At 33.6% G+C, this 25,541-nt stretch overlaps 1 protein-coding gene across 2 annotated transcripts; it reads right to left on the bottom strand.

The window, feature by feature from the left end:
* Positions 1-4,447: 4,447 nt before the first annotated feature.
* LOC123262595 (chitin synthase chs-2) lies at positions 4,448-25,312 on the bottom strand. 2 transcript variants are annotated; one of them, XM_044724844.1, is made up of 13 exons: positions 25,135-25,312; positions 12,338-12,454; positions 11,160-11,908; positions 10,731-11,075; positions 8,946-10,520; positions 8,722-8,876; positions 8,333-8,638; positions 7,558-7,805; positions 7,177-7,492; positions 6,485-6,661; positions 5,370-5,537; positions 5,064-5,292; positions 4,448-4,805 (listed from the first exon to the last, which is right to left on the bottom strand). In XM_044724844.1, exons 2-13 carry the CDS (start codon positions 12,436-12,438, stop codon positions 4,522-4,524), a joined length of 4,653 nt encoding a protein of 1,550 aa, XP_044580779.1. In that variant the 5' UTR covers positions 12,439-12,454; positions 25,135-25,312; the 3' UTR covers positions 4,448-4,521. The 2 variants fall into 2 exon arrangements, with proteins under 2 accessions (XP_044580779.1, XP_044580778.1); XM_044724843.1 differs by lacking the exon at positions 6,485-6,661 and adding an exon at positions 6,851-7,027 and having other exon boundaries at positions 25,135-25,310.
* Between the last annotated feature and the right edge of the window lie 229 nt (positions 25,313-25,541).

Here is a 25,541-nt window from a genome sequence, read left to right on the forward strand (position 1 = left end):
TTTTTGAGCTCTGTTGTATTATTTTATATATGATATTATATGATGTTATATGATATTATATATTATAATGTATATATATATATATATATATATATATATATATATATATATATATATATATATATATATATATATATATATATATATTATATATCTATATATATATAAATAACCATAGTAAGGGCCCGCCCTGGTTTTCATTATTTTGATAATTTTTTCTAAGTCTTAATTGACTTTTGAAAAATCGATTCCACAATATAGGTATCAAACGATTCAGAATTTCATAAATCGTAAAGATTTCCTATCGTGTGGAGAACTTTATTTTTTTAATTTTTTCTTTTTGTTTAAACAAATTATTAGTTAACAAAAAAAAATTGTTTTTGCAATATAGGTATCTAACGATTTCAAATTTCATGAATCGTAAAGATATCCTATCGCCTAGATAACTTTTATTTTTTTAATTTTTTTTCATTTGTTTAAACAAATAATTATTTAAAAAAAAAAATTTGCTTTCACAATATTGGTATCAAACGATTCGAAATTTCATGAATCGTAAAGATATAATGCAGTCTATATATTGACACTCCTTCAATGTCTGATCTATCAGGTCCGTAGATCTCATTTTTTAAAAAATCGAATTTTTCCGGAAAAATGTCAAATTGGCGAGATGCCCCGAGACGGGGAGTCCGAATATACCTAGACATATTTATTACGAATAATAAGCAGACTTTACTATCGAATAATCATGAAGACTTCATTTAGTCAAATAAAATAAAACGAATTAATTTTTACACAAAAATTATTCAGTTTATCAACAGAAAACGGCTGTTTGAATTATTTGAATGATTCGAATTATTCGGACTATTCGAATTTTTTGAATTATTCGAATATTCGATTCGAAATTAGAATCAAATAATTCGATTCGAATTCGAGGCGAATAATTCGTAAACTCGAATATTCGCACACCCCATTCGGTATCCATGGGGTTGATCAATCGTTTATGGGTCTGGAAATATTCTATAAAGTCTACTCTATGATTTCCATGAGTTTCCTATCAAAATCTCGAGTGGACATCGAGGATTGCATTTTTTAATGTCACATTTGTGTCAAATAAGTCAAAAAACGTCTCTTATGGAGCTGTCATTCGGTGTCCATGGGGTTAATCGATCGATTATGGGTCTGGAAATCTTCTGTAGAGTCTACTCTATGATTCCGATGAGTTTCCGTTCTTAATCTCCAGTGGATACCGAGAATTGAATTTTTTTTCGTCTCTATATTTTTTTCTGCAAGTCGTCCGTCGCTAGAGTCCGTGGCATGCGTGCGCGCGACAGAGAGGTTCGACCGCTACTTGTTTTTTTTTGCGATAACTCCGAAAATATTCATTTTATCGAAAAAGTGATAAAGACATTTTTTGTTGGTTTTTTAATTTTAAAACTTTTTTCTCAAATAAACTTCCCCGTCAAATCAGTCGTTTCTGATTTATATCGTTTTATACAATTAAATTGTTATTAACAATTAAACTTACCATCGGTGAGCAAAACAACCTAGTTTTTCGCGATCCTCGGGAAAAAATACGTACATATCATCAATCAGAACCCGAGAACCTAAAAGTGCATACAGGCTTCCCTTTTCAGCCGAAGGACTATAAGGGGATGAGACCATAAAAAATGATTTTCAACAAGAATTGGTACGATCTTTTTGATAGACACGAAATAATGAATTTTTTTATAATAAGGGTAATCATTAGAAGGGCATAAGGGGGTGTTCCGGAAGTCGAAGAGTGTTCCAATTTTTTTTATACCTTTGAGTACCCAAAATAAAGATTTTCAGCAAAAATTGGCGTGATCTTTTTAATAGACACGGAGTAATGAATTTTTTAAAGTTAAGGGTGGGCTTTAGGGGGTGTTCCGGAAGTCCGAGAGGGTTCAAACTTTTTTAATAGTTGTAGGACCCCAAAATAAAAATTATCAGGGAGAATTGGCGTGATCTTTTTAATAGACACGAAATAATGAATTTTTCATTGATAACGGCTGTCATTGGGGGCCATAAGGGGATGTTCCGGAAGTCGGAAAGTGTTCCAATTTTTTTTATACCTTCTAGTACCCAAAACAAAAATTCTCAACGAGAATTGGCGTGATCTTTTTAATAGACACGAAATTACGAATTTTTTAAGGTTAAGGGTGGCCATTAGGGGGTGTTCCGGAAGTCCGAGAGGGTTCAAATTTTTTTAATAGTTGTAGGACGCCAAAATAAAAATTTTCAGCGAGAATTGACGTGATCTTTTTAATAATCACGGAATTATGAATTTTTTAAAGTTAAAGGGAGTCATTAGGGGGTGTTCCGGAAGTCTGAGAGGATTAAAATTTTTTTCATACCTTTGAGACCCCAAAAGAACGTTTTTCAGAAATATTTGGCGTGATATTTTTAATATCGTTGAAATTATGAATGAAAAACGATTTTGTTTCACGAACGTTCGGAACTTCAGGTACGTCCTACCCGAGATTCGAATCCGAGAAGCGCACTTGCTAGACCGATACCTAACCCCTACACTATACGACCGATGAGCTACTATACATCTCATCATTCTCATAAGCTAAATCTATATAATGATGAAGTGTGACGGTTTAATATTTATATAATTTATGTTATTTAATATTGTGTTTTGATGAAAATTAACTATTTTTTACACATGGTTATTAATTAAAAAAATGCAAAAGTCAAGTCCTTATATTATTCTAGACTTTGTACATCACTCTGTGGATTTTAAATATTTTATTATAAATTTTAATATTTAAAATTATCAATATTAAAAATTTAACTGTAAATTATTAAATTTTAATTTTTTTAAAGATCATATCAATTTTGACGATATTTCATAAAAAGCGAAAACTACAGGACGTTAGTAGAAGAATTAGCGACAACTTACAAAAATTTAGGTTGCTTAATGAACCTCAAACTAAACTTCATGGATTCTCACATTGACCACTTTTCTGAAAATCTTGGAGACTACAGTGAAGAATAGGGAGAACGATTCCATCAATACATAAGTGAAATGGAGGCTAGGTATCAAGGAAATTGGAATATTAATACGATGGCAAATTTTTGCTGGACACTTAAAAGGGATACACCAAGAAATAATAACAAACGGAAGAAAAATTCACTGCGTAGATCGTTTGAGAACAAAAGAGTTCGATACCAACGAAGAACATTTTGAAATTCGAGAAAATTGTTCTCTTTATTCTAGTTATACGTCATTTTTTATGGTTACACGTCACGGAATCCGAGGTCATTACATCCGCGACACTATATCCGCGTCACAATGTCCGCGACAAATTTAGGGAACTGGGTAAATAAGGATAACGGGAAAGGGGGGACCTTTTTTGCTCAGTAGGAATTTTTTGGTAACTGAAAAAATAATAATTCAGACAGCCCGGACCGGGACTCGAACCCGGATCATTCGGTTACGCGCCAAAAGCTCTACCAGTTAAGCTATCCGAGACACTGTCCGTAACTACCATTCAGTCACCTATTAAGACCTGACTGAGCAAACGCCACCGTCCATCTTACGATAAATAACAAATAAATTGTAGTTAAATTTGTCATATAGACAAGTCAATGACGTAGTCATGGATACAACGTCGCGGATATAATGTCGCTGGATTTCGTGACGTATAAACATTTTTTATAGATATTACAATATTTTATATTTTCAAATTCTTAACTTGTATTTTATGCGTGAAAAAATACAAGAACAAAATTTTATTTCAAAAACTTCAATTTTTCGTGATTTATTGCAATTTTTTTGTTTTTCGTTTCTTTTTCAATTTTGGATGGCTCACCGGGCTAATTAACTTTTAGATTTAGATTCAGTAATTTGAAATACATAAAAATCATACGTGATCCGGGTCCACAAAAATTTTTTCGTCGTTGTGACTGCAGTTTTTTGCAATTTTTTTAAGGTTTTTTTTGCATTTTACTCAAAACTGGAGGGTGACCGGGCCAAACGGACTTAAAATTCGGATTCAGCGAGTCGAAATACATGTTGGTAGGTAGGTCCGGTCCAAAATACATTCCACTTTTTTTTTTTTTGTGTGCCAGTGTTATTAATCATTAACTATTGTTTACTCGTAAGACACAGACGTGAGAAAGTTATACGCCCGATTATTCACTTGTACTGAGTGATTAATTTAAGCATTCTGATTTTTTCTAGTTTATTCATGACTAAAATTATGGAAAAAAAAAAAAAAAAAAAAAAACATTCAAATGTAAGACAGGCAGTGCCGCAATCATTGAGCAAGTAACGAAGAAATTAATAGTTACTAAATTAGTATTATGAAAACGCTTTGACAGATAAATGTATCCTCATAAAATAATAAATTTATTTTTTACAATTTAGAAAAAAACTATTAATATAAGTATAAAAATTACATTAAAATAAAACTTTAAGTCAGGATAAATAACACCATAACGTAAATGTTATTTTTAATTCTTATTTAATTAAATAATTGATCATCACGTTTGTTATCCCATAGGTTGAAGTTTCAAACTATTTCTTGGACTTTCTCCAATATCAAATCCGATATTTACATGTCCAGCATCACCAAAAACATCTTTTACTGAAATTTGACTACTACGAGTAGGTCGAGGTTGTATCCCTAGTGGGTTTCCAACACCGCCATAAATATTGTTTGCTCCCAAAGTTTGCATTTGAGACTTCTTTCTAAGAGCCATAATACTATTCCGTCGTCCCTCGAAAGCCTTAAACGCCTTCGTTGACTGACGAGTGGTCATATTCCGGGGCAGTTCTGCAAAAAATAAAATTATAAGTTATTCTCAGCATCTTAACATTCGAAAGAGTGTCATTTAATTCAGTTTTAATCAATAAATTTATACAAGTATGAATCCATCCTGATACTTTTGAAAATCCCCTATTATTTTTTGATTACATTAAATTTTTTGGTGATTTCTGATTTATCATCAAATAAAATTTTTTTTAAAGGTGTATTCAGATATAAAAAATTAACTCCTGTATTAAATAATTAAATTATTAGTTTAATATTTACCGTTCTCTTCAACCATACTGAAAAAGCGTTGCCGGAATGCAACATCCAAGGTATTTATTGCTTGTGTTTTTCGTCTACTTTTTTCAAGATTCCTAATAGTCTTCCTTCGACCAGGTCCACTCCCACTTCCTTCATCATAATCTCCTTCCATTCCGTCCAGCCGTTGCAAATCTCTCACAATTTCCACAGCATGTTTCGATAGCAATGCTTCTTCTGAGAGATCTTTTGTCTATGAAATATAAACTTTATCTTAGAATAATGTTAAAAAATAATTTATTTTGTTTTTTTTATGTAAAAATTTATTACCTTTTTACAACAATACCAACTTAACGGTGTACTGGCTAAAATATGTGCAAGTGTTCCGAATCGATGAAATAGCATTGCACTGAATTGTATAATTAAAATGAGAGCAAAGAAGAAAACAAAGACTAAACCAATAGGTTCCAGTTGTAAATATTCTTTTGAGATGTGAACCTAAAATAATTATTTTCTTTTTAATTCGGATTTAAGATTATTATTTGATTTAACGAACACAGTCATGAATACACCAGGTTATCAACATCACTTTTAGAATATAGTTTTACTACTAAACAAAAAAAAAAAAAAAAAAAAAAGAATATAGTGTTGAAATATTTTTTTAGTTATTTAAAAAATTAACATCTTTTACGTATGAAAATTATCATGAAGATAGTAAAGAAATTATTTTTATCATAACAGTTAATATTCTAAACAGAAAATCTAAAAGAAGAAACTTTATACTTTGAAATGATTTTTTATCATCTTCATACAACGACTTTTCACAAGTTTACTACCTTTCGAAATTGTATGTAACTAAAAAAATTTTTCACTCTTGTTGTTTCTTTAATTTTTTGTAAAGTGTAAATTTTATTTACATTTGTAAAAGCATTCATCACAAGATTACTTAAACTGTGAATATAAAATATGTGCTTTGTTTGATCACCGCAATACCGTATCCGTTATTTTACTTAATTAAATTATTATCATATTAGACACAGAATCACAGAAACCTCCCCATAAGACTTTATCACTGTTTTTTCCCGTTCCAAATAATATATAAGTATGTAGGTTTTTGCTGCAACTATGTATGAGATTAGTAATATTTTTTTCAATTACCTCGCCGTTCAATAACTATTTTATTTATATATTGATAAAATTTGTGTTTTTTTAGTATTTTTCCCCAGAAAAATTTTAATGAAGTTTAAAAAAAAATGCATTGCAAATTTTTATTAATAAAAGAAAGTTAATAATGTTTTCCATTATATTTATAAACTGTGCAAATTTGTGATTCCTAACGTTAGTTATTTGAAAATTATATGTAAGTCTGTGAATTTAAAAAATAGCACAAGTAACCCAAGAATAATTAACAAAAAATTGTGCATAAGAGGCCGGGTTGCCGGTACCTCCGACGTTTCTTCTACGAAGGTGATGTTTGTCTTGATCCCCAAGGGCCACACAACGTGTAGCTGATCTTTGTTTAATTGAAGTAAAAATACGATCAATACAAATAACGCATTGAACATTAAAAATGCAAAGACACTCTTGTTTCGTAGTTCAATTAAATCCGCGGCGATCCGTGCCTGTGATTCCAGAAATAAGAAACAAAAACTACAAATTAGTTAAATAATAGAAAAGCCCCGCTAAAGTCATCGTACTTGGTAGTTGTTGGATATCCAAAACGTATATATTCTATTGAATATTTTTTTTTCATAGCAAGAAAGAAAAATAACGTTAAACAAAGTACGTGACAGAGGCGGAGCGGTGTTTACCTCTTGAGTGAAATCATCATAAGTAATATTAGTCTTGATACCAAATGGCCACTTGACATGTAGTAAATCTTTGTTTAACTGGAGTAGAAAAACGATGAGGACAAAAAGTGCATTCATCATGAAAAATGCAAATACACTCTGGTCTCGTAGATCTTTTAAGTCTTTAGCTATTCTTGCCTGATATCATTAATAATTATAAAAAAAAAAGATCGTTACAAATTTTTTTGTAAAATTTGAATAATCCCAAACATTAACGAAATGACTGACAGATAATATAATCTATAAGATAAAAAACCAAATTAAATATTGTTTCTATAGTATTTTACCTTCTCAGCTTTATCTTCATCAATAGGATAAAGATATTTCTCTAGTAAGTCTTTCCAAAATTGTTCTTCCTGCATAGACAAAACGTCAATTTCTCCCTTCTTTAGGCCTTCATCATGAAGCCAATAAGGCTGAGAATGGAAATTAACATCCCGAGCTATATCATGAGGTTGACTAGTTTCGGTTTCAGTGTCACTGACTGAATCATTCTGATCTTTACGAGATTCTTCTTCTATTGGCCCAAGGTGATCTGGTGCTCTAGAGCTAGCTGAAGAAGCTCGTCTTCGAGCTAGTACATGACCCTGAGGATCTACAGCTCTGAAATTTATGACAAAGTATAAATCAAAACTGTCCGAAAATGAGTTGAAGTACATCAAGTATACCTTTCAATTATTTCTAGACGTTTGCCTAAATGCTCCAGAGAATCAGCAATTGCAATCAGTTGTTGTTTTTCATCAGAAGGTTTTCCATGCGTGCAGAGTAAACATTTGAATAGACCAGCAAAAGAAATCTCTATCGATCCTTGTTCATCATCATTAGAACCAGCACCATTTTGTAGAAATCCGAGTAAAGAATTTTGTTTTACTTTCCGTTTAGCTTCTTCAGCTTCTTTTTTCTCTTGATCAAGCTCCTACACAATTTATAAGAATACAATAAAAATGTAAAGACAAAATTTTTTTATAATTAAACAGCTTGGAACTCAGCAAGTAAAAGAAACAATAAAAATCATGCTTTAGTATTTTCTGAGTTTAAAACACCAACTTTAGTTGAAATGAAATTTTTTAGTCATTTATCTACTTTTTTAATTCTAACTTCTTAACCTACAGAAATTAATTTAAATATATAATTTAAATATATTTAATTATAGGGCAGTTTATTCTGAACAAACCGTTTAACATTTTTACTTTTTCTTGAAGTAAATTTGAAAAATGCAATTTAAAAAAAAAACTTCTCGATAAGTCAATTTTTTAAACAGTTGTGACTATTTGACAATAAAAAAAAACTATTTTTTTTAATTCACTACTTTTTATTAATTCGGTATGAAAATTTTTTTAATTCCTGAGAAATATACTTAGTGAGGTAAAAAATTTTCAGTGACATCAAAATGGCGAATCAACTAGTTACTTTTACTATTTTTATTTTAAGAAATATACAAACCTTTTTGGTTTTCTTAACTTGAACTTCTCTAGTACCCCACGAGACAACGTTTAAATTGATAATAGAGTATAAAATCAGTAACAAATACATGGAAGGAATGGATAATAAATAAATGATACCAGGAACAATACACCAAAATTCTTGTGGGTGAAGACAAGCGGCTATAAGAAATGAACTTGTTAGTGATATTAAAAATATTGCAGAGGGTGAGCCTATCCCATCTTCTCCGAGCTGAAGAGCTGTACCAACAATTACGGCCATCATTATCATAGCATATGCAGTAGATAATATTTGGGCACACAGTAACTAAAAGATAAAAAAAAATATAGTATTTAGATATGATTAACTATTATAATTTTAAAGTTATTAAATACGTGAAAAAATCTTACTTGAATATCAGCTTTACACGTGAAACAAATTACCATAAATAAAAGAATAGGAATTATGTTATAATAAAAGCTTGTCCAGTTGTCAATTTTGAAAGCTGCCACGAAAGCTCCCACTAACATCAGAAATATTGTTCCTGGTCCAAGTATGGTGCCACCTAAATTATAAACGATTTTATCAGTTCTTAACAATAAAATTGATAATCAATAGAAAATTTTCATCATACCCATAAGCAAAATCTGATAAGATATATATGGTAGAGAAATATTGTCATTAATTTTGATTGTTCGTTTTGCATCCATAAGCAAATCCATAATATTAGCAATAGTTGATGGAACCCAACGACGACGCTGATTATAAAACTCATTGAAACCTTCAGGAGCGTGAGTATAGGCATCACTGGCAGCCGAATATTCTACTCTATATCCTCTTTGAAGCAAAAGAGTACAAAGCCATCGATCTTCACCTTGATCATATTGCACATAATGTCTAGCATCTTCTGATTTTGTAGTATATTTCTTCATAACATTATCATCCATAAGGGCTTTTCCTCGAAAAAGTGAAAAACAACCAGGACTACAGAGAACGCAGCCTATCATGTGTTCAGTAGCTTTTTGTAACCAATGACCAATTGCGTACTCAAACATTTGATACCAAACCATAGGACCTGAACCTACCGGATGGATTCGACCGCAAGCAGCACCAAGGTTTTTATTCTTTTTCATCAAATCAACTAAAAGCTTAACAGCAGCCGGTTGAAAGTCAATGTCGCCATCAAGAGTTAGAAGATATGTATTTTCTGCTATCATCTCCTTACGATCAACACTGATAGGAAGTTCCATTAATCGATGACCAAGCAAGTAATACATGTACATTACTTGGCTCCATCGTTTTCTGTGCCGAATTTTATTTTTATCTTTTAAATGTGCTATCATTTTAGTTTTTCCTGGTAATGTCCATACAAGTCTACCACCATAGGGAGTTGGATATTTTTTAGGAGCTCTCACATGCATTCGAGTCTGATGTACATCAGAAGCAGCTTCATCTAATGTTCCTACTAAGAGTTTGACAAATCGGTTTACTTGAGTTTCATTTTCGTCATGATCTGCAAGTTCAAAAGCATCATCAAAGAAGATATGAGTTTCGAATTCGTAATAATCTGGGTCAACAACTTTTAAATATTTTTGAGCAACACGGCGAGCACATTGATCTTCATCTAAACGCAAGATACTTTTCAAAAATTCTATCATTTCTTCTTTATTTTCATGCCACATAGTAGCACATGCATAAATTCTAGTAACATGATCACTACTTTTTACTGCCGATGGAGGAGTCGTTGAACCATCAGTTTGTTCATAAATTGTCTCATAATCACCGTCACCCTTTTCTCTCTCTATTTCGGCTAGGTCTTCTACTTTAACTTCTGGCTGATCATCTCTTTTTCGATTTAATCCTAATGATTGATCAATTAACAACGAATCATACATAGGAACAACAAATAGTTTTTCTGTTGCCGCAAGTCTTTCACATTTTGGTGTCCAAATGTGAAGAGTAATCCAAGTTTGCGAAAGTAACCAAAGAAGCCATACCCAGGCATATTGTTTAGATATAAAATCATTAAGAAAATACAGTGGAGGTGATTCATAGAAAAGGTAATCAGGAATTGTGCCATGAAAGAAACAAGGATCGCCATTGCGTAAGCCACACGCAGTAATTAAAAGTGAAATAAGAACAGGGATAGTTAGATTCACAGGAAACGCATAACTGAATGGTTGTATTAAAATTTTGCATCCAAATTTACCTGAAAAAAATATTGACCTGTAATAGTGTGTACCAAAAAAATAGCATCTTTGATTTAACAACGTTTCTAATAAATATAATTGTAGAGGTTCACTGCAAACTTAATAAAATAATCGAAATCTTGCTAAATCAATTAACTAGTGTTTTTGGCATTATTTTTCGTAATTTCATATTTAAATGAAAGTACTACATTGTTTTGGTAAATACTTACCTACAATATATGTGAAATACGATCCAACTATTTGAATTAATAAAACATAAACAATAGAGTTTAAGTCAGAATTAATGGTTTCAGTATCTCCAGTAGGTAGTATTTCTGAAAGATCAGGCATAGCCCCTACAACAGATTGGCGCACTCCGGTAACAGTAATTTTTTGCTCTCTAAACGCGGATCCAAACATTGTGAAAAAGTGTCCGATATTTTGGCCTTTTAAATGAAAAATAACCAGTGAACTGATGAAAAAGGCTATTATTTTCCAGACTGAGATAAATAAATACGTAAAATATCTTGTCAATCTCAATTCTTTTTTTACTTGACCCAATGTACGAATGAAGCCTGAGAAAAGGTTATTATTATTATTTGTTTTTGATCGCTGTGTAATCAACTATATGCTCAAAAAAATTCTTTTGTTAATCTTACCAATGGAACTTTGCATCGATACGTAGTTTTCCCACCAACCACAGGATACAAAAATCAATGTGGGTGGAATCAGCCAGAGACTCTGCTTGGAACTATCCAGTAATGGCCAAACAATAAATCCACTTACTTGGGCCACTAATGCCATCAAATCTACAAAAATGAGTATACATTTTCGTGACTCATCTTTACTACTACTTCTTGAGAGTAATCCAAGTAATCCTGGTACAAAGCAAACACAATTGGTAATCATTGCAGCCTTTATTGCATCTAATTCTGGTAAAACAGCAAAAAACATCGATGCCAGTCCAACAACACGAAACGTTTCCATGATAAACACTAACAAGAAATGTGAGGATATTGGTTTTTTCCATGATTTAAATATGCACATTCGACAACTTCGAAAAAAGGTTCCGAATTCAGGAGCAGCATAGGCAAAGATTATACACCAAGCCCATGCTATCCTTTGTTCTTCTGGTAAAGTAACGATGAATTGCTTATCCCGTCCTAATTCTTTGTTACAATAAACTATTACACGATCAGATTTGAGTTGTGAAGTCATAAAAATGATAGCTCCTTTAGAAATAACTCCACTGACAAGAACTATTATAAAAACTAGAAGATACACAATTACTTTTATTATTTGGATCGTCGCATCAAGACACTTTTGGTTCGCCATGGAGCCTGAGTCAATTTTCGGTGGAGGGTTTCTAAAGACATCCCATGCTTTTGTTTCAACAATTGTTCGCTGGCTATAAGAAAAAATATTCAAATATATTATACAATATATTATAATTTAGTATTTTAAATAGTGTGAGACAATTTAAAATTTGTTTTTTTAATCAAAGGATATGAATAATATTATATTTCTTACCTAGGGCAGGAAAATAAGAAATGTCTCAGATTACATGTAATTACATGTTGACCGAGGCAAAGCCGAGGTCGACAAACATGTGATCTGAGGCTTTCTTATTTCCTGCCCGTGGTGAGAATACTATTTTTCTCCTCGACGGAGGCGGAAAGCGGCATTTTCATTTAGCGCAGCGGGCGGAAAATTGACGCTTTCCGCCCGGAGGGAAGAAAAATGATTTTAAATCCATATCAATCCGAAATTATCTTAAACAGCTACATACTCAATGAATCTACAAGTGATATGAAATAATTCTTTATCAATAGCTTACCTCTCTCCATACTCATGTGTCAAAGGTGTCGTATCATCATCAGAAAAATCATCAGGGTCGTTCGCACCCATCATACTATTCTGTTGATGGTTTTTCGGCATTGTTGAAATTGTTTATCTAAAAAATTATGAAAGATTATAAATCAATTTATTTAATTCGGCTCTGATCCCTTATGAATAGAAAAAGAAATTTGAAAAGATCACCTCCCTACAGAATGTATATCTGTATAAAATTATAATCAAATCTTTTTGCATGTTTCAAATCGTTTTAAATCAGTTCAAACTCTTTTTTCTAATCAGAGATAATTGTGATCGAAAAATTTTTAAAACATTTTTTAAAAAATTCTACATATGTCCGTATTAATTGTACTTACAAGTTTAAACTATCAATAGTATTCTATATTATAAACATTTCGATATTTTCGTTATTAGTCTCCCGTTAAATTTAAATAAAAAAATTAGGAAAACGGTTGACCCTGAAGGCCATCCCTGCAACTTCCCGCTAATTCCATACGTAGGCGCTTAAAATTGCACCTATGACGTTTTTGAGCTCTTCGAGCTCAAAAATACAATTTCTGTTCTTTTGAGCTCTCCGAGCTCAAAAAGATAACTTTTCTATGCTTTTGAACTGTTTGAGCTCAAAAGTCTGAGAGATTTGATAAAACACTATTTTTTGAATTTTCAAACCGCAATAACTTTTGAATGAATGAAACGATTTTCACGCGGTTGGCGGCATTCGACGCAGTTCTTTAAGCCTCATCAAGAATCTTTAAGTTTTAACTGATCGAACTAGGAATTTCGGAGTAATTCCGAAAAAACACTTTTTTTGGTTTTCTTTCGTTCACGATATCTCTCGAACGAATCAGTCGATTTTGACCGGATAGGCGGCAATCGACGTGGTTTTTCAAGGTTTAAAAGCTGATTAGTTTTTGGAGTTGATCCATCAAGCCGTTTAAAAGTTATTCCAAAAAAACCACATTTGAAAAAAAATTGTTTTTCAGTTTTTTGAAGATTTCTCAAAATCTATCGATTTGAATCGGTCCAAATAGTTTTCGAAATCTAAGTTTGGTCATGTTTGCCTTTCCAATGGCACCAACTACGATGAAATCGGTCAAGCCGTTCAAAAGTTATAAGCAGTTCACATACTTTCACACACACACACACACACACACACACACACACACACACACACACACACACACACACACACACACTCGGGGCAGAAGAGATACTGCTACCGGGCGCGTCTCCCCGAGCGGATGGGAGAACGCTCGCTGTCCTTGGATGACACTTAATCTCTTAGTTGATGAGGTACAGCGGGTAGGAGCCAAGCAAAATAACCAAACAAAATACGCTCCCGTGGACAAAACTCCCCTTTAATGGGTTGGTCGCACTAACTGACCTAACAAGACGATCGTTCCCTGCTGTGACCCACTGGGAGTGACCGGAACCTCGTGTCGTAGTTTCCGACGATGCAGGCCACGGCTGATGTGAGCTTGCTCTGCCGAGGTGTAAGTTGCAGCAGTGGATCAGGAGCCAGCCACTTCGGGCCTTGATCAGGAAGTACGCAGTGAGTGTTAGAGATCGGAATCTTCACCGCTCCGAGCGAGTCTAGTCCGTCCGTGTATTCCGGGGCTGGCTAAGTGTCGGCTAGGCCTCAGGGAACTGGGGTAGGAGTACTATCTCCGAGGGTACACCCGTTCCTAGTTATGACAACCCGCTCCACTCCGTACGATGCGCTGGTGAATTTAAAAGTATGAGTAAAATTCAGGAAAACAACAATAGTGAAAACGGGCCTCATGCCCAACAAGCAGCGATTGAAGCAAGCGCTGAAATGAAGCGGTCGCAAGCGTTTGAACGCCTTGAAAAGCTGACCAGTGAGCTAAATGACTTCATCCAATCTAAGGTCAATATCCACAAGGAGATTAAGACCAAGACGACCAGCGTAGCCAATGCCCTCCAGAGATTCAAGAAACTTGATGAAGAATGGTGTTTAACAGTACGACGCACTTCTCGCACTACACCGGAGAGAAGCATTCAAGCAACTATCGTGAATGAAGAAGCAATGGACACTGGAGCCGAAGGTGACGGTGAATCAGTCGCGGAAGACAGAATCAGAACTAGCAGCAAGTCAACTAAGAGAAAAGATCGATCTTCTCCCGACCCAACGATCTGCCAAGTTGTGAAGAAAAAGGACCTGAAACCAAGCCCTCCGAAAACACGGCAGTGCAGAACGCCGGAAAAAAAGAGGTGACTGAATGGCAGAAGGTCCAATCCAAGAAGGAGAAGAAGGAGCAAGCGAGAGAGCGGTTACCAAAACAACCGGTGAACAAATCTCGGCCGGAGCCTAAGCGGGAAAAACCGCGAAAATTCACCAAACCAGATGCCTTAATTATTCGACCCGTTGAGAAGGCAAAATATGCCGAGATACTGCGTCGGATTAAAAAGATGTCCCACCAGATCAGACCCGTGACGTCGTTGACAAGGTTCAAAAGACGAATGATGGGAATATGCTCATTACGCTTTCCAGAAAGACCGCAGACAAAGGACAAGCTTTGCTGAAGACCATCAAGAGCATCCTTAAAGAAGAAGCGCAAGTCATCTGTAAAGGCCCAGAGGAACAGCTTGAAATCCGGGACATTGACGACGAAACAACTAAAGACGATGTCCGGAAGGCCTTACAAGAGGCAGCTGGAAATGACTACGAAATACCTGAAGATGTCATTAAAATTCGTCCGGCCTACAGAGGTACTCAAACTGCTTCGGTACGATTGCCAGCAGCAATAGTGCAGAAGATACTTGGAAAGACAGGCAAAATAAGGATTGGCTGGGTAAATTGCCGTGTCAGAGCAATTAAGACACCACTACGATGCTATAAGTGCTGGCACTTTGGGCACACTACTGCCCAATGTAAAAGCGAAGTCGACCGATCTGGGCTTTGCATCAAATGTGGGCAAACAGGTCATCAAGCTGCTCAATGCCAAAATAAAGTGAAATGTGCGTTATGTGCGGAAAAACCTGGCTCTCAGGACACTGCTCACCGGTCTGGTTCTGGCCGATGTCCAGTCTTCCAAGAAGCACTCCAGAAGCTGACAAATAAACGAACATGAGGATACTGCAGCTTAACATCAATCACTGCGAAGCTGCGCATGACCTGCTTATGCAGACAGTACGGGAATTAAAGCTCGACGTTGTGCTTTTATCGGAGCCATATAAACATTTAGCTGGACAACCTTGGGAGACGGATATCACCACGAAAGCTGTGATCTGGGCTTGTGGTAAGCTCCCTTTCCAAAGTGTAGCTACCAATGGCAGCGCTGGCTTTGTAGCAGCATCAGTAGATGGCATCCGGTTTTACAGCTGCTACGCACCACCTAGCCTCTCAATTGCTGAGTTTACTGACTTCTTGGATCGACTGACCGAGGACGCGAAGCAACATCATCCAGTGGCGATAGCCGGGGACTTTAACGCCTGGGCAGTGGACTGGGGCAGTAAGCAGACTAATGCACGAGGAAGAGAGCTGCTAGAAGCTCTTTCTACACTAGATGTAGTCTTGCTCAACAGTGGTGACACGCCGACCTACACCAAAGGTGACGCAAGCTCGATTGTAGACGTCACTTTTGTCAGTACCAGCCTTGCTAAAGGTAACACTAACTGGAAGGTACTGGACATCTACACTGCCAGTGACCATCATGCGATACTCTGGGAAACGTCAAACGACCAGAACCTCCGGGGCCTATCAAGCAATTTAACACCGTCGGTTGGAAGGTGAAATCTCTTGACCCAGAAGTATTGCTAACAGCCCTCGATAGTGATCCGATAGAGACTGGATGTGCAGAAGAACATACTAAGGCTCTGATGATGCGAGTAACACAAGCTTGTGATGCCAGTATGCCTCGCAAACGTGTTATGAATTCAAGACCTGCGGTACACTGGTGGAATGATCATATCAGCAACCTCCGTAAAGAGTGTCATCGAAAGAGAAGAATATCACAGCGTGGCTATCAACGACCTTACTCTGCAGTGCTGATCGCAGAGTACAAAAAAGCTCGTCGTGAACTTAATAAGGCCATAAAAGAGAGCAAAGGAAGATGCTGGAAAGAGCTCATATACGAGGTCGACAAAGACGTGTGGGGTCGGCCGTATAAGGTGGTCATGACGCACCTGAAGAAACAACAAATGCCGTCACCTACGTGTCCCCAACTCCTTCAGAAAATCGTCACTGCGCTGTTTCCACAGCAACACAGTCTCAATTATCAGTCAACGCAAGATGAACTGGACGACATTCCACCTGTCACTGAAGAAGAATTGTTGGAGGCCTGTAATCGGGTAGGAAATAATAAAGCGCCGGGATTGGACGGAATCCCTAATATAGCCTTGAAAACCATCATAAAGGCAGCACCAACATTATTTCTAGACGCTTACAACGCATGCCTCAAGGAGGGGACTTTTCCTCGTAAGTGGAAACAGCAACGGTTAGTACTTTTACCTAAAGGAAAGAAACCGCCAGAAGAACCGTCATCTTACCGACCACTCTGCATGCTAGATACGGCGGGTAAGATATTTGAGCGTATCATCCATCAGCGAATAGATGCAGTAGTCGACCCACTCTTGGCAGACAACCAGTATGGATTCCGGAAAGGACGATCAACCCTGGACGCGATCAACCTGGTTGTTAATACGGCCAAAGAGGCAATCGCAGGAACTAGATGGAAGGGTGGAACGAAGAAGTACTGCCTGGTGGCTGCCTTGGACATCAAAAATGCTTTCAATTCCGCTAATTGGGACTGCATCATGCAAGCTCTCGACGAGAAGAACGTGCCAACATATCTTCGCAGACTAGTGATTAGCTATTTTACAGATAGAGTGCTGAAATACGATACAAAGAATGGTCCGAAAAGAGTATGATATAACCGGTGGTGTGCCACAGGGCTCTGTTCTTGGTCCACTTCTGTGGAATATCATGTATGACGGGCTCCTGAGACTGAAGCTTCCAAGATGTGTCAAACTGGTAGCGTATGCGGATGATGTTGCCGCAGTGATCGTCGCCAAACACCTCGACGAGATTCAACATCTGTTTGACATCACTTTTGAGAAGATCAACCAGTGGATGGATACAGTGAACCTACAACTGGCCAAGCAGAAGACCGAAGCAGTGCTTATTACCAGCCGAAAAGAAGTTGAAACAATTAAGATTAATGTCGGTGACCGAGAAATCACATCACAACCTCATATACGATATCTGGGAGTGATGCTTGATGCCCGACTCAACTTCAAGCAGCAAGTGGAACACGTCTGTACGAAAGCGTCAGTAGTGAGAGCTAGTCTCGCACGATTGATGCCGAACGTCGGAGGCCCAAAGCAGAGCAGGAGGCTACTATTGTCATCAGTAGTCACATCGGTGCTCACCTACGGAATATCAATTTGGGCTGACGCACTAGAGGTGCAAGATTCATGGAGAAAAGCTGGACCAATATATCGTATGAGTGCCCTACGAGTTGCAAGCGCCTTTCGAACAATATCAGAGGAAGCAGTGTGTGTCATTTCCGGAACTCTGCCGCTTAGAGTTCTAGCTGAGGAAAGACGGAACCTTTACCAACGAAAGAGGTCAACCACACTAAGTGCCGAGGAACTCAGAGCTGAAGAACGGCAGAACAGCATCGCACGATGGCAATCGCAGTGGGACGCCGCGACAACAGGAAGATGGACACACCGTCTCATACCGAAAATCGACGTTTGGATAAACCGGAGTCATGGCGAGGTCAATTACTATCTGACGCAGATGTTGTCAGGACATGGATGTTTTCGGACGTATCTTCACCGCTTCAAGCATGATGATTCACCGGAGTGCCCGTCCTGCCCAGGAATCAATGAAGACGCGGAGCACGTTTTCTTTGAGTGCCCACGATTTTACCCACAGCGCGATGAGCTGGAGATGATCCTGAAGAAGAAAATCCAACCAGAGACAATAGTAGAAGCAATGCTGTCATCAGAGGCTGCCTGGAACGCCGCAAACACGTTTGCAACAGAAGTCCTTATAGACTTGCGTTCCATCGAAAGAAAAAGAGCAAATGACAACAACTAGAAGAAAGGTAAAATAATACCTAGTTACCAGAAGGAAGAGCAGTCGCTATATCCTTCCCCCACGAAGTAATGCCTAACGGCGGTTTCCATGAGGGATTAGAGGAAAGAGGAAAGGGGTTTAGGGTTTAGTGGGTAGGGGCGTTAGCGTCGAGTTTTAGTATGACGCTGCGTCGAGTCGCCACATATCCAGGCCAAACAGCTACGCCTAGAATCCGTAAAAAGGATTCCCCCCCCTAAGGGGAAAAAAAAAAAAAACACACACACACACACACAACACACATACACATACCATCGCGGAAATAGTCAGGGAAGCTTCCTATGGACCTCGAAACGTCGAGATTCGATGAAAACTCTATTTTCGTAAAATAGGGTGAAAACAATAACTTCCCGATTTTTGAAAATCTGAGATTTTTTTAGCGGGAAGTTAAAAATTAATTTGATTCAAGAGAAAAATTCTTGAACCAAGAATATAATTTTGAAGAGGGTAATTGTCTTGAATCAAGACGAAATTCTTGAATGAAATAAAATTTCTTTAAATCAAGAAAAATTTCATTAAATCAAAAATTTTTCTACTCAAATCAAGAATATTAAGTTCTTCAAAATTATATACTTGATTCACACACACACACACACACACACACACACACACACACACACACACACACACACACACACACACTTACATACAGACATAGTGGCATACAAAAGCTGTTTTTTTGAGCTCGGAGAGCTCAAAATAACACACAAATTGTATTTATGAGCTCAAAAACGTCATAAGTGCAATTTCAAGCGTTTAGGTATAGAATTGGCGGGAAGTTGTAGGGATGGCCTTCAGGGTCAACCGTTGTTCTAATTTTTTTTCTTATCATTTCAAAATAAAAGTTCCATCTAGGTATAAAAAAATTCTTCCAAAAGAGAAATTCGATATTTCAAATCTACGAGATGCGCAACGATTTTTCGTTTTCCCATATAAATAACACATATGAAGGAATTATTTCTTACAATTTTGGTTTACTGCTCTTATAAAAATTAAATTTTTAACAAAAAAGCTCTCATAAAGTTTTCTCGCAATCTGAACTGACAAATAGTTATCAGGCGATAAATCTTTGCGACTAAATTGAACTTAACAGAATATGATTTCAAAGCGATTAACAAATTTCGATAAATTTACCGTACTGTCAAGTCTCTTAAGGATATTAGATTTTTTATAATCTAACTTGTAAATATTATTTTACGTATTTTGAATAAATATTACATAATTATTACATAATTATCAATAGATTATTAATGACAATGTATAAATTTCACCATTCATATAATAAAATATGTTATATAGATAAATTTTATGGCATTTAATTTCAAATTTACTTTACCAATATATTGAAAAAAAAAAAAAAAATAAAAATTATGCTCTGACAAGGATTAATTGAATCGAGAATTTATTAAAATGAACAATTTAACTTATTAATTTTTTGACAAAAGAAAATGAATTTATCTTTTTATTGTTATGAGAAAACAAACGAATTGCTTTACTTGAATTAAAAAAATTTATTTGAATCAATTCGATTAGTTCTTCAGAGAAGAAGGAATTTTTTCAAACAAAAAAAGACACTCGGAAATTTTCAAAAATATACCTTCTTGTGTTAAGAACATAAACTCTTAATAGAAGTATTTTTTCTCAGTATTTTTTACTTCTTAAAAATTATAGGGACGAAAAAATTTGTTTTTCGCGTGACTTTTAAGAGGCTGAAACATCATCAATAATTGTATCGAAACACAAAAAACTATTTTCAAGCTCAAAATTTCTTCCTCCAAAGTTTCTAAAATGAAAAAAAAAAAGTTTAAGCACTACTGGTTTTGTAATAAAAAAAAATTTTTTACATAAAAAAAATTTTTTTAATTTTTTGATTTTTTTCAAGTTTTTTTCAGTGAACAACTTCGGATTTATTTTTCAACTGACTAATATGGATATTGTAAAAGATAATCGTCTCAAGAATTTATTAGAGCATAAAAAGTATTATTAATTTTGAACATTTAAAGTAATTAATAATTAAATGAAAAGTGTCTAGAAGCGCTTCCTTCTCCCATACATCCTGCACTAAAAATTAAATCAGCATAAAAAAATATTTCCATGAAACACAGCTTTAAATATGTAATCTTTTAGGAGTTCAGATTTTTCATATTTATACCGGAAAATCCAACAAATATGTTCCTTTGTTCCATAGTAACCACTAAGTCAGGAGGGGAGCGAGTGAAAGATTTTTAACTGGTTCTTTTGGTTCTATTCTTGAAAGTGAAAGGCACAGAACAAAACAAATAACATACAATAACAAGGACGACCACTGAAACTTCATGGTTCTATAAGTAAGGTCTCTCAAAGCTTATCACAATATCTTACTACTCGTTCTGCACTTTCACAAAACAATACCTTCTATATTTTATATATGAAGTTACTCATTAACCCGTTTGAATTTTTACTTGACTAATTATTATATATAAATAAATATTCTCTACAAATAACTAATTATTAGCCGATTATGATTTCTCGACAATCAATAAAACTTATTTTCCAAAATTATCTTTCGTTCTTTCGCAAATTTGTTCATGACTATTTGATGTTTGTGACTAACCAAGAAGTCAATTTTTGAAATATGGGATTACATGAATTTTCTACTTCTGAAAGATTGTTTTAATTATAAATTTTGAGCTTAAAATCAATTATTATAAGTTAGTAAAAAAAAAAAAAGAGAAAGAATTTGACCCTGCAGATCATCCCTGAGAATCCTGAAGTGCGCAAAAATGTACTTATCCATTTATAATTAAACTCTTTAATTGATCTCAAAAATATAAACACCTAGTTGTTCGTTTTTAAGCTTTTAGAGCTTGAAAATGAATTATTCTAATACATTATTTATCTTGATAAGTTCAGTATTCTATATCTCTATTTCTTATGGTAATGATGTTCCTTAAACAAATGAATCAATTTCAATTGGGCTTGTGACACATTAATCGTAATTTTTAAAATGCAAAAATCAATTAGATTCCGAAAATTACCAGTTGTGAAATTTGAAAGTCTTTTCAAAGAAACACGTTTTTTAAAAATTTTAAGACATCTTATTGATGATTAAATTGGTTTATATAAGGCATAGAATATTGCACGTAATATTTAGGAGTTGAATTTAAAAAAATGAATTGATCTGTGATTCTAGAAGTAACTTATAAAATGGAACATTTTAAGACATTCTTACACGAAAAAAAAAAAAATTAAATAGAAAAAAGAATATAAGAAAAACCGAAGTTGTTTTGAAACAAGGAGAAATTATTTCTTTCTTTGTAGAAAACTATATCTCTCTAATTTATTTTTTAAGATTAACTACAGTTGGAAAGACTACTTGGAGAAAACATCATTGGTTAGTATTTTGAACAGTAATCAGTAATGTATTGATGGCAGTAAAGGTTAAGTATGGTATGAGAATATATAGTAAGCGATGTGCCACGAACGACTGATGGCTGTTTGCACTCGACTGAGTACTAAGCTATATCACACGATTGAAATTTCATCACTCAGTACTGACTTCTTTTCAGTCTATATTCAATCGTGTGTAGACAGTAATCAGTCATTTGCTGCACAGTGCTCACTATTCTCTTCAAACACTTAATCTTTAATGTCATCAATACATTTCTGACTCCTATAATTCAAAATACTAAACAATGATGTTTTATTTTCTTCGCATGCAGATGCTACTAAGCTATGTTAAATTTGTTTATTTATTTATGTTGATTATTCATAGGCTTTAACAAAAATAGCTTTTATTTATTATGTGCTTCTTTAATCAAAATAGTATGGGCTCGTTCAAGTTTACTAAGACAAGCTCTTGACAGATCTTAGCAGATCTTGTACTAAAAATTAAAAGTGCCTACATTCTCTCTAAAGAATATCTATGAGAAAACAATGCAAGGTATACTTATCTAAGCTCAGTCCATCTAAATACTTAGCAAACTTGAATCCAATTAGATCAATTTTTAAATATTTATACTATGGTTTTTTAAAATATACCATTATTTAATTTTGTGAGATTATTTTCCATTATTAAGCAGCAGTATACATATATTTTCAATTTGGTAGTAAATTTGAATGTTTATTTTTCGAATAAAAAAAATTTTTGAGTTAGTATGAAACCGTGGCATTAAATTTTAAGATTTAAATGATTGTTTCAGATTTTGAGCTCTGTGTCAAAATCTGATATTCGTCAATGATTGTAGTATTATTAGTATCATTACCAAGAAAATAATAAAAAATAAATCACTACTTAAGCTCGTAATTTCGTTTTAGCACTTAATGTATTAGGGTCTGTATAACTAAAAGTTTAACTACATTTAACGGAATAGCAGTAGGTACGATTTTATTCTGTAGTTTTCGATTGTATAACAATTGTAGGCTATTTGTAACTCTACATAAAATTATAATATAATATAAATAATCATGGCTCTGAGTCAATGAATTCGTTAATTATTTACGTTAAAGTACTCAAAAATATTTACTGTTTAACAATTTAAATATTGTTGATTTCTTCGAGCTTAAAAATTAATACGTATTATTATTTATAGTCTCTATAGGTCAAAAAAAGATCATCAATTACATTTTAGAGCTTCAAGAGCTTTCAGATTTTTTCTCCTAATGTCAACATATAAAAAAGTTCATGAAATTTATCATTCAAGATTATGATAAGTATTTAATTGTAGACTTATTCTTATCTCATAGTTTTTTATTTTAGTTTTTGACGTGAACAATCTTATTCTGAACTCATAGACGAGTTCTTTTACCTACTGAAATATCAAACTTATGGTTATGAGGCATAATATTTACAAAAATTTTTTACGCCATTTTTTATTCATTTATGATTTGAAAATTCTATTATTCACAGTAAAAATGAAAAAAAAAAGTTATTCTTTCTGATGCTTCGTGGACCAAAAATGAAAACCACTCAGTTTTTATACATAATTGATTGTTATTGTAATACACAAATACTTAATTTATAATAGAGTACATGATTAATAGATCGTAAAAAACCATTAAGTGTGATTAAAGTCTCAAAAAATTTTTTTAATTTCGAAGGAAGAAAATAACAAAAATACTTCAGATTTAATTATTTGGCTAATAATTATAAATTTGTAGTTGACTCGAAGAAATTATAAAAAGCAGCAGTGGAAAAAAACTTGATACTACTTTTTCATCAAGAAAAATAAAATCAAAATCATTTATCTGAATTTCATCATCTATTTAAAATTCCTCGTAATTCCAATTCAACACCGATAAAATAATTAATTGGATTCAATAAGGAAATTCTTAAACCAAAAACATCATTTTGAAGAATTTGATCATTTTGAATCCAATAAAAAAATTCTTACATCAAGTAAGATTACTTTGAACCAAAAATACTTTCTCAGATCAAGAATTTTTCCACTTGATTCAAGTTCAAGAATTTTTCTTTTGAATTAAGTTAATTTTTTTATTGCTATAATTTTTTTAAATATATTTATCAAAGTAAAAAAGCTTCGAGGATATCTAACAAAAAGAAAATATTTCCTAATTTTATGATTTATAATTCTTTTATATTAAATAAATCTCACAATTACAAATATTTGTCGTAATTATGCATAATAATTAAAAAAAATTTCGAATTTGAAATAACTTTTTTCACAACGTTTAAACAGTAAACATGATCATACTACAACAAATATTCTCGTGTACTTATTCTGATGAAATAATACTACTGAAATTAACGAATAATCAAATTTAATCGATTTTTTTTTACTTCTTAAGAATAAACAATCTAGTTCGGTTAGAATCTTATAAGTTTATTTAGTCTTTAATTAACGAGCTGAATGACAAATTAGATTAATAAATGCTCTATGATTTTGAATTTTTTCATTTTACGTAGGTCTCAGAATTAAAATTCTAGCCCAATTGATACCTATGTCAAACAATATTGTGACAGCACACCACCACATAATACCAGATTCCGATTTACCTCTCACCTGAAATCTTTTAGTTAAATTTTTAATACACAATTTAAAATTTTTATTTTTTTGTACTCGAAAAGATCAAAAATTTGCTGAGAAGTTATATAAAATATGGAATAAGTTATTGAATTATTAGTTTGTTCTATACCCTAATTTAGATAACTTTCGCTAACAATGTGGTTTATATTTATAATTTCAATGTCTAATAACTTCAATAGATTCCAATGTTATTGAACTCAAACGAAATGATCAATTATTAAATAAGTATTCACATGGTACGTGTATTTTGAAAAACAGTTATGAATATTAATCTGCATCCAAGTAAAAGTAAAAGAATACTGAAAAATATTCAGCAAAAAATGTCACATAATATAAAAAGATTACGCTTTATTCTGTTTCGGAAATCTGCATAATAAAGAAAATAATATTCTCAAAACTTACTCAATGAATTTCTTATTTTATAGAATTTTCTATGAGTTTATCACATGTATTTGGAATTAATGATAAATGTTAATAATAACATTACTTAGTTTATATCATTAGAATTAAAATTTTGATAACTGATCAAAATTAAAAGAAATTTATGAGTAAAAATAAAGTCAGTATGTGTGTATATATAGATAGATCGATCTATACACGGATGTATAACGGAGAGAGGTACGAATGATATCATATATATTAAAAATTTACCTGTTGCAAGTGTTTGAAACTTTTTCACGTTCTTTATCTTCAGAATTCGTAATTTTTTTTTCTTCTTTCTTTCACTTAATCATTATTATTTTGCTTGATACACTTTTGATAATTTTTGAACACAATCATGATTTCGTTGTTATCGTAAATAATAGAACCATTCAAACACTGTTATACCTCTAGAAATAACTAATGTTTAACCATAATTACGAACAGAATTAAAAATTTTTTTATAAAATTTATTTATTGTTAATATAAAATACAATATTGAATTGACATTCATCAGTACACGTAGGTGAAAGCTAAAGAGAAGGAGAAGAGCGTTACCACGCGACTGGTTGATTTTACATTAGAAGAAAAAGAATGAACGGTTATGTCCCTCCCCAACATACTTCTCTCAAACTATG

Source organism: Cotesia glomerata, linkage group LG4, assembly GCF_020080835.1.
Source record: "Cotesia glomerata isolate CgM1 linkage group LG4, MPM_Cglom_v2.3, whole genome shotgun sequence".
Lineage (NCBI taxonomy): Eukaryota > Metazoa > Arthropoda > Insecta > Hymenoptera > Braconidae > Cotesia > Cotesia glomerata.

Bases quoted from the DNA above. Each gene is read 5' to 3' on its own strand.
- LOC123262595 (XM_044724844.1), bottom strand. From the start codon at position 12,438: ATGCCGAAAAACCATCAACAGAATAGTATGATGGGTGCGAACGACCCT. The intron at 7,493-7,557 runs GTATACTTGATG...CATAAATTTCAG, and splicing joins CGTCTAGAAATAATTGAAAG to AGCTGTAGATCCTCAGGGTC. The intron at 4,806-5,063 runs GTAAATATTAAA...TATTTTTTGCAG, and splicing joins CAGTATGGTTGAAGAGAACG to AACTGCCCCGGAATATGACC.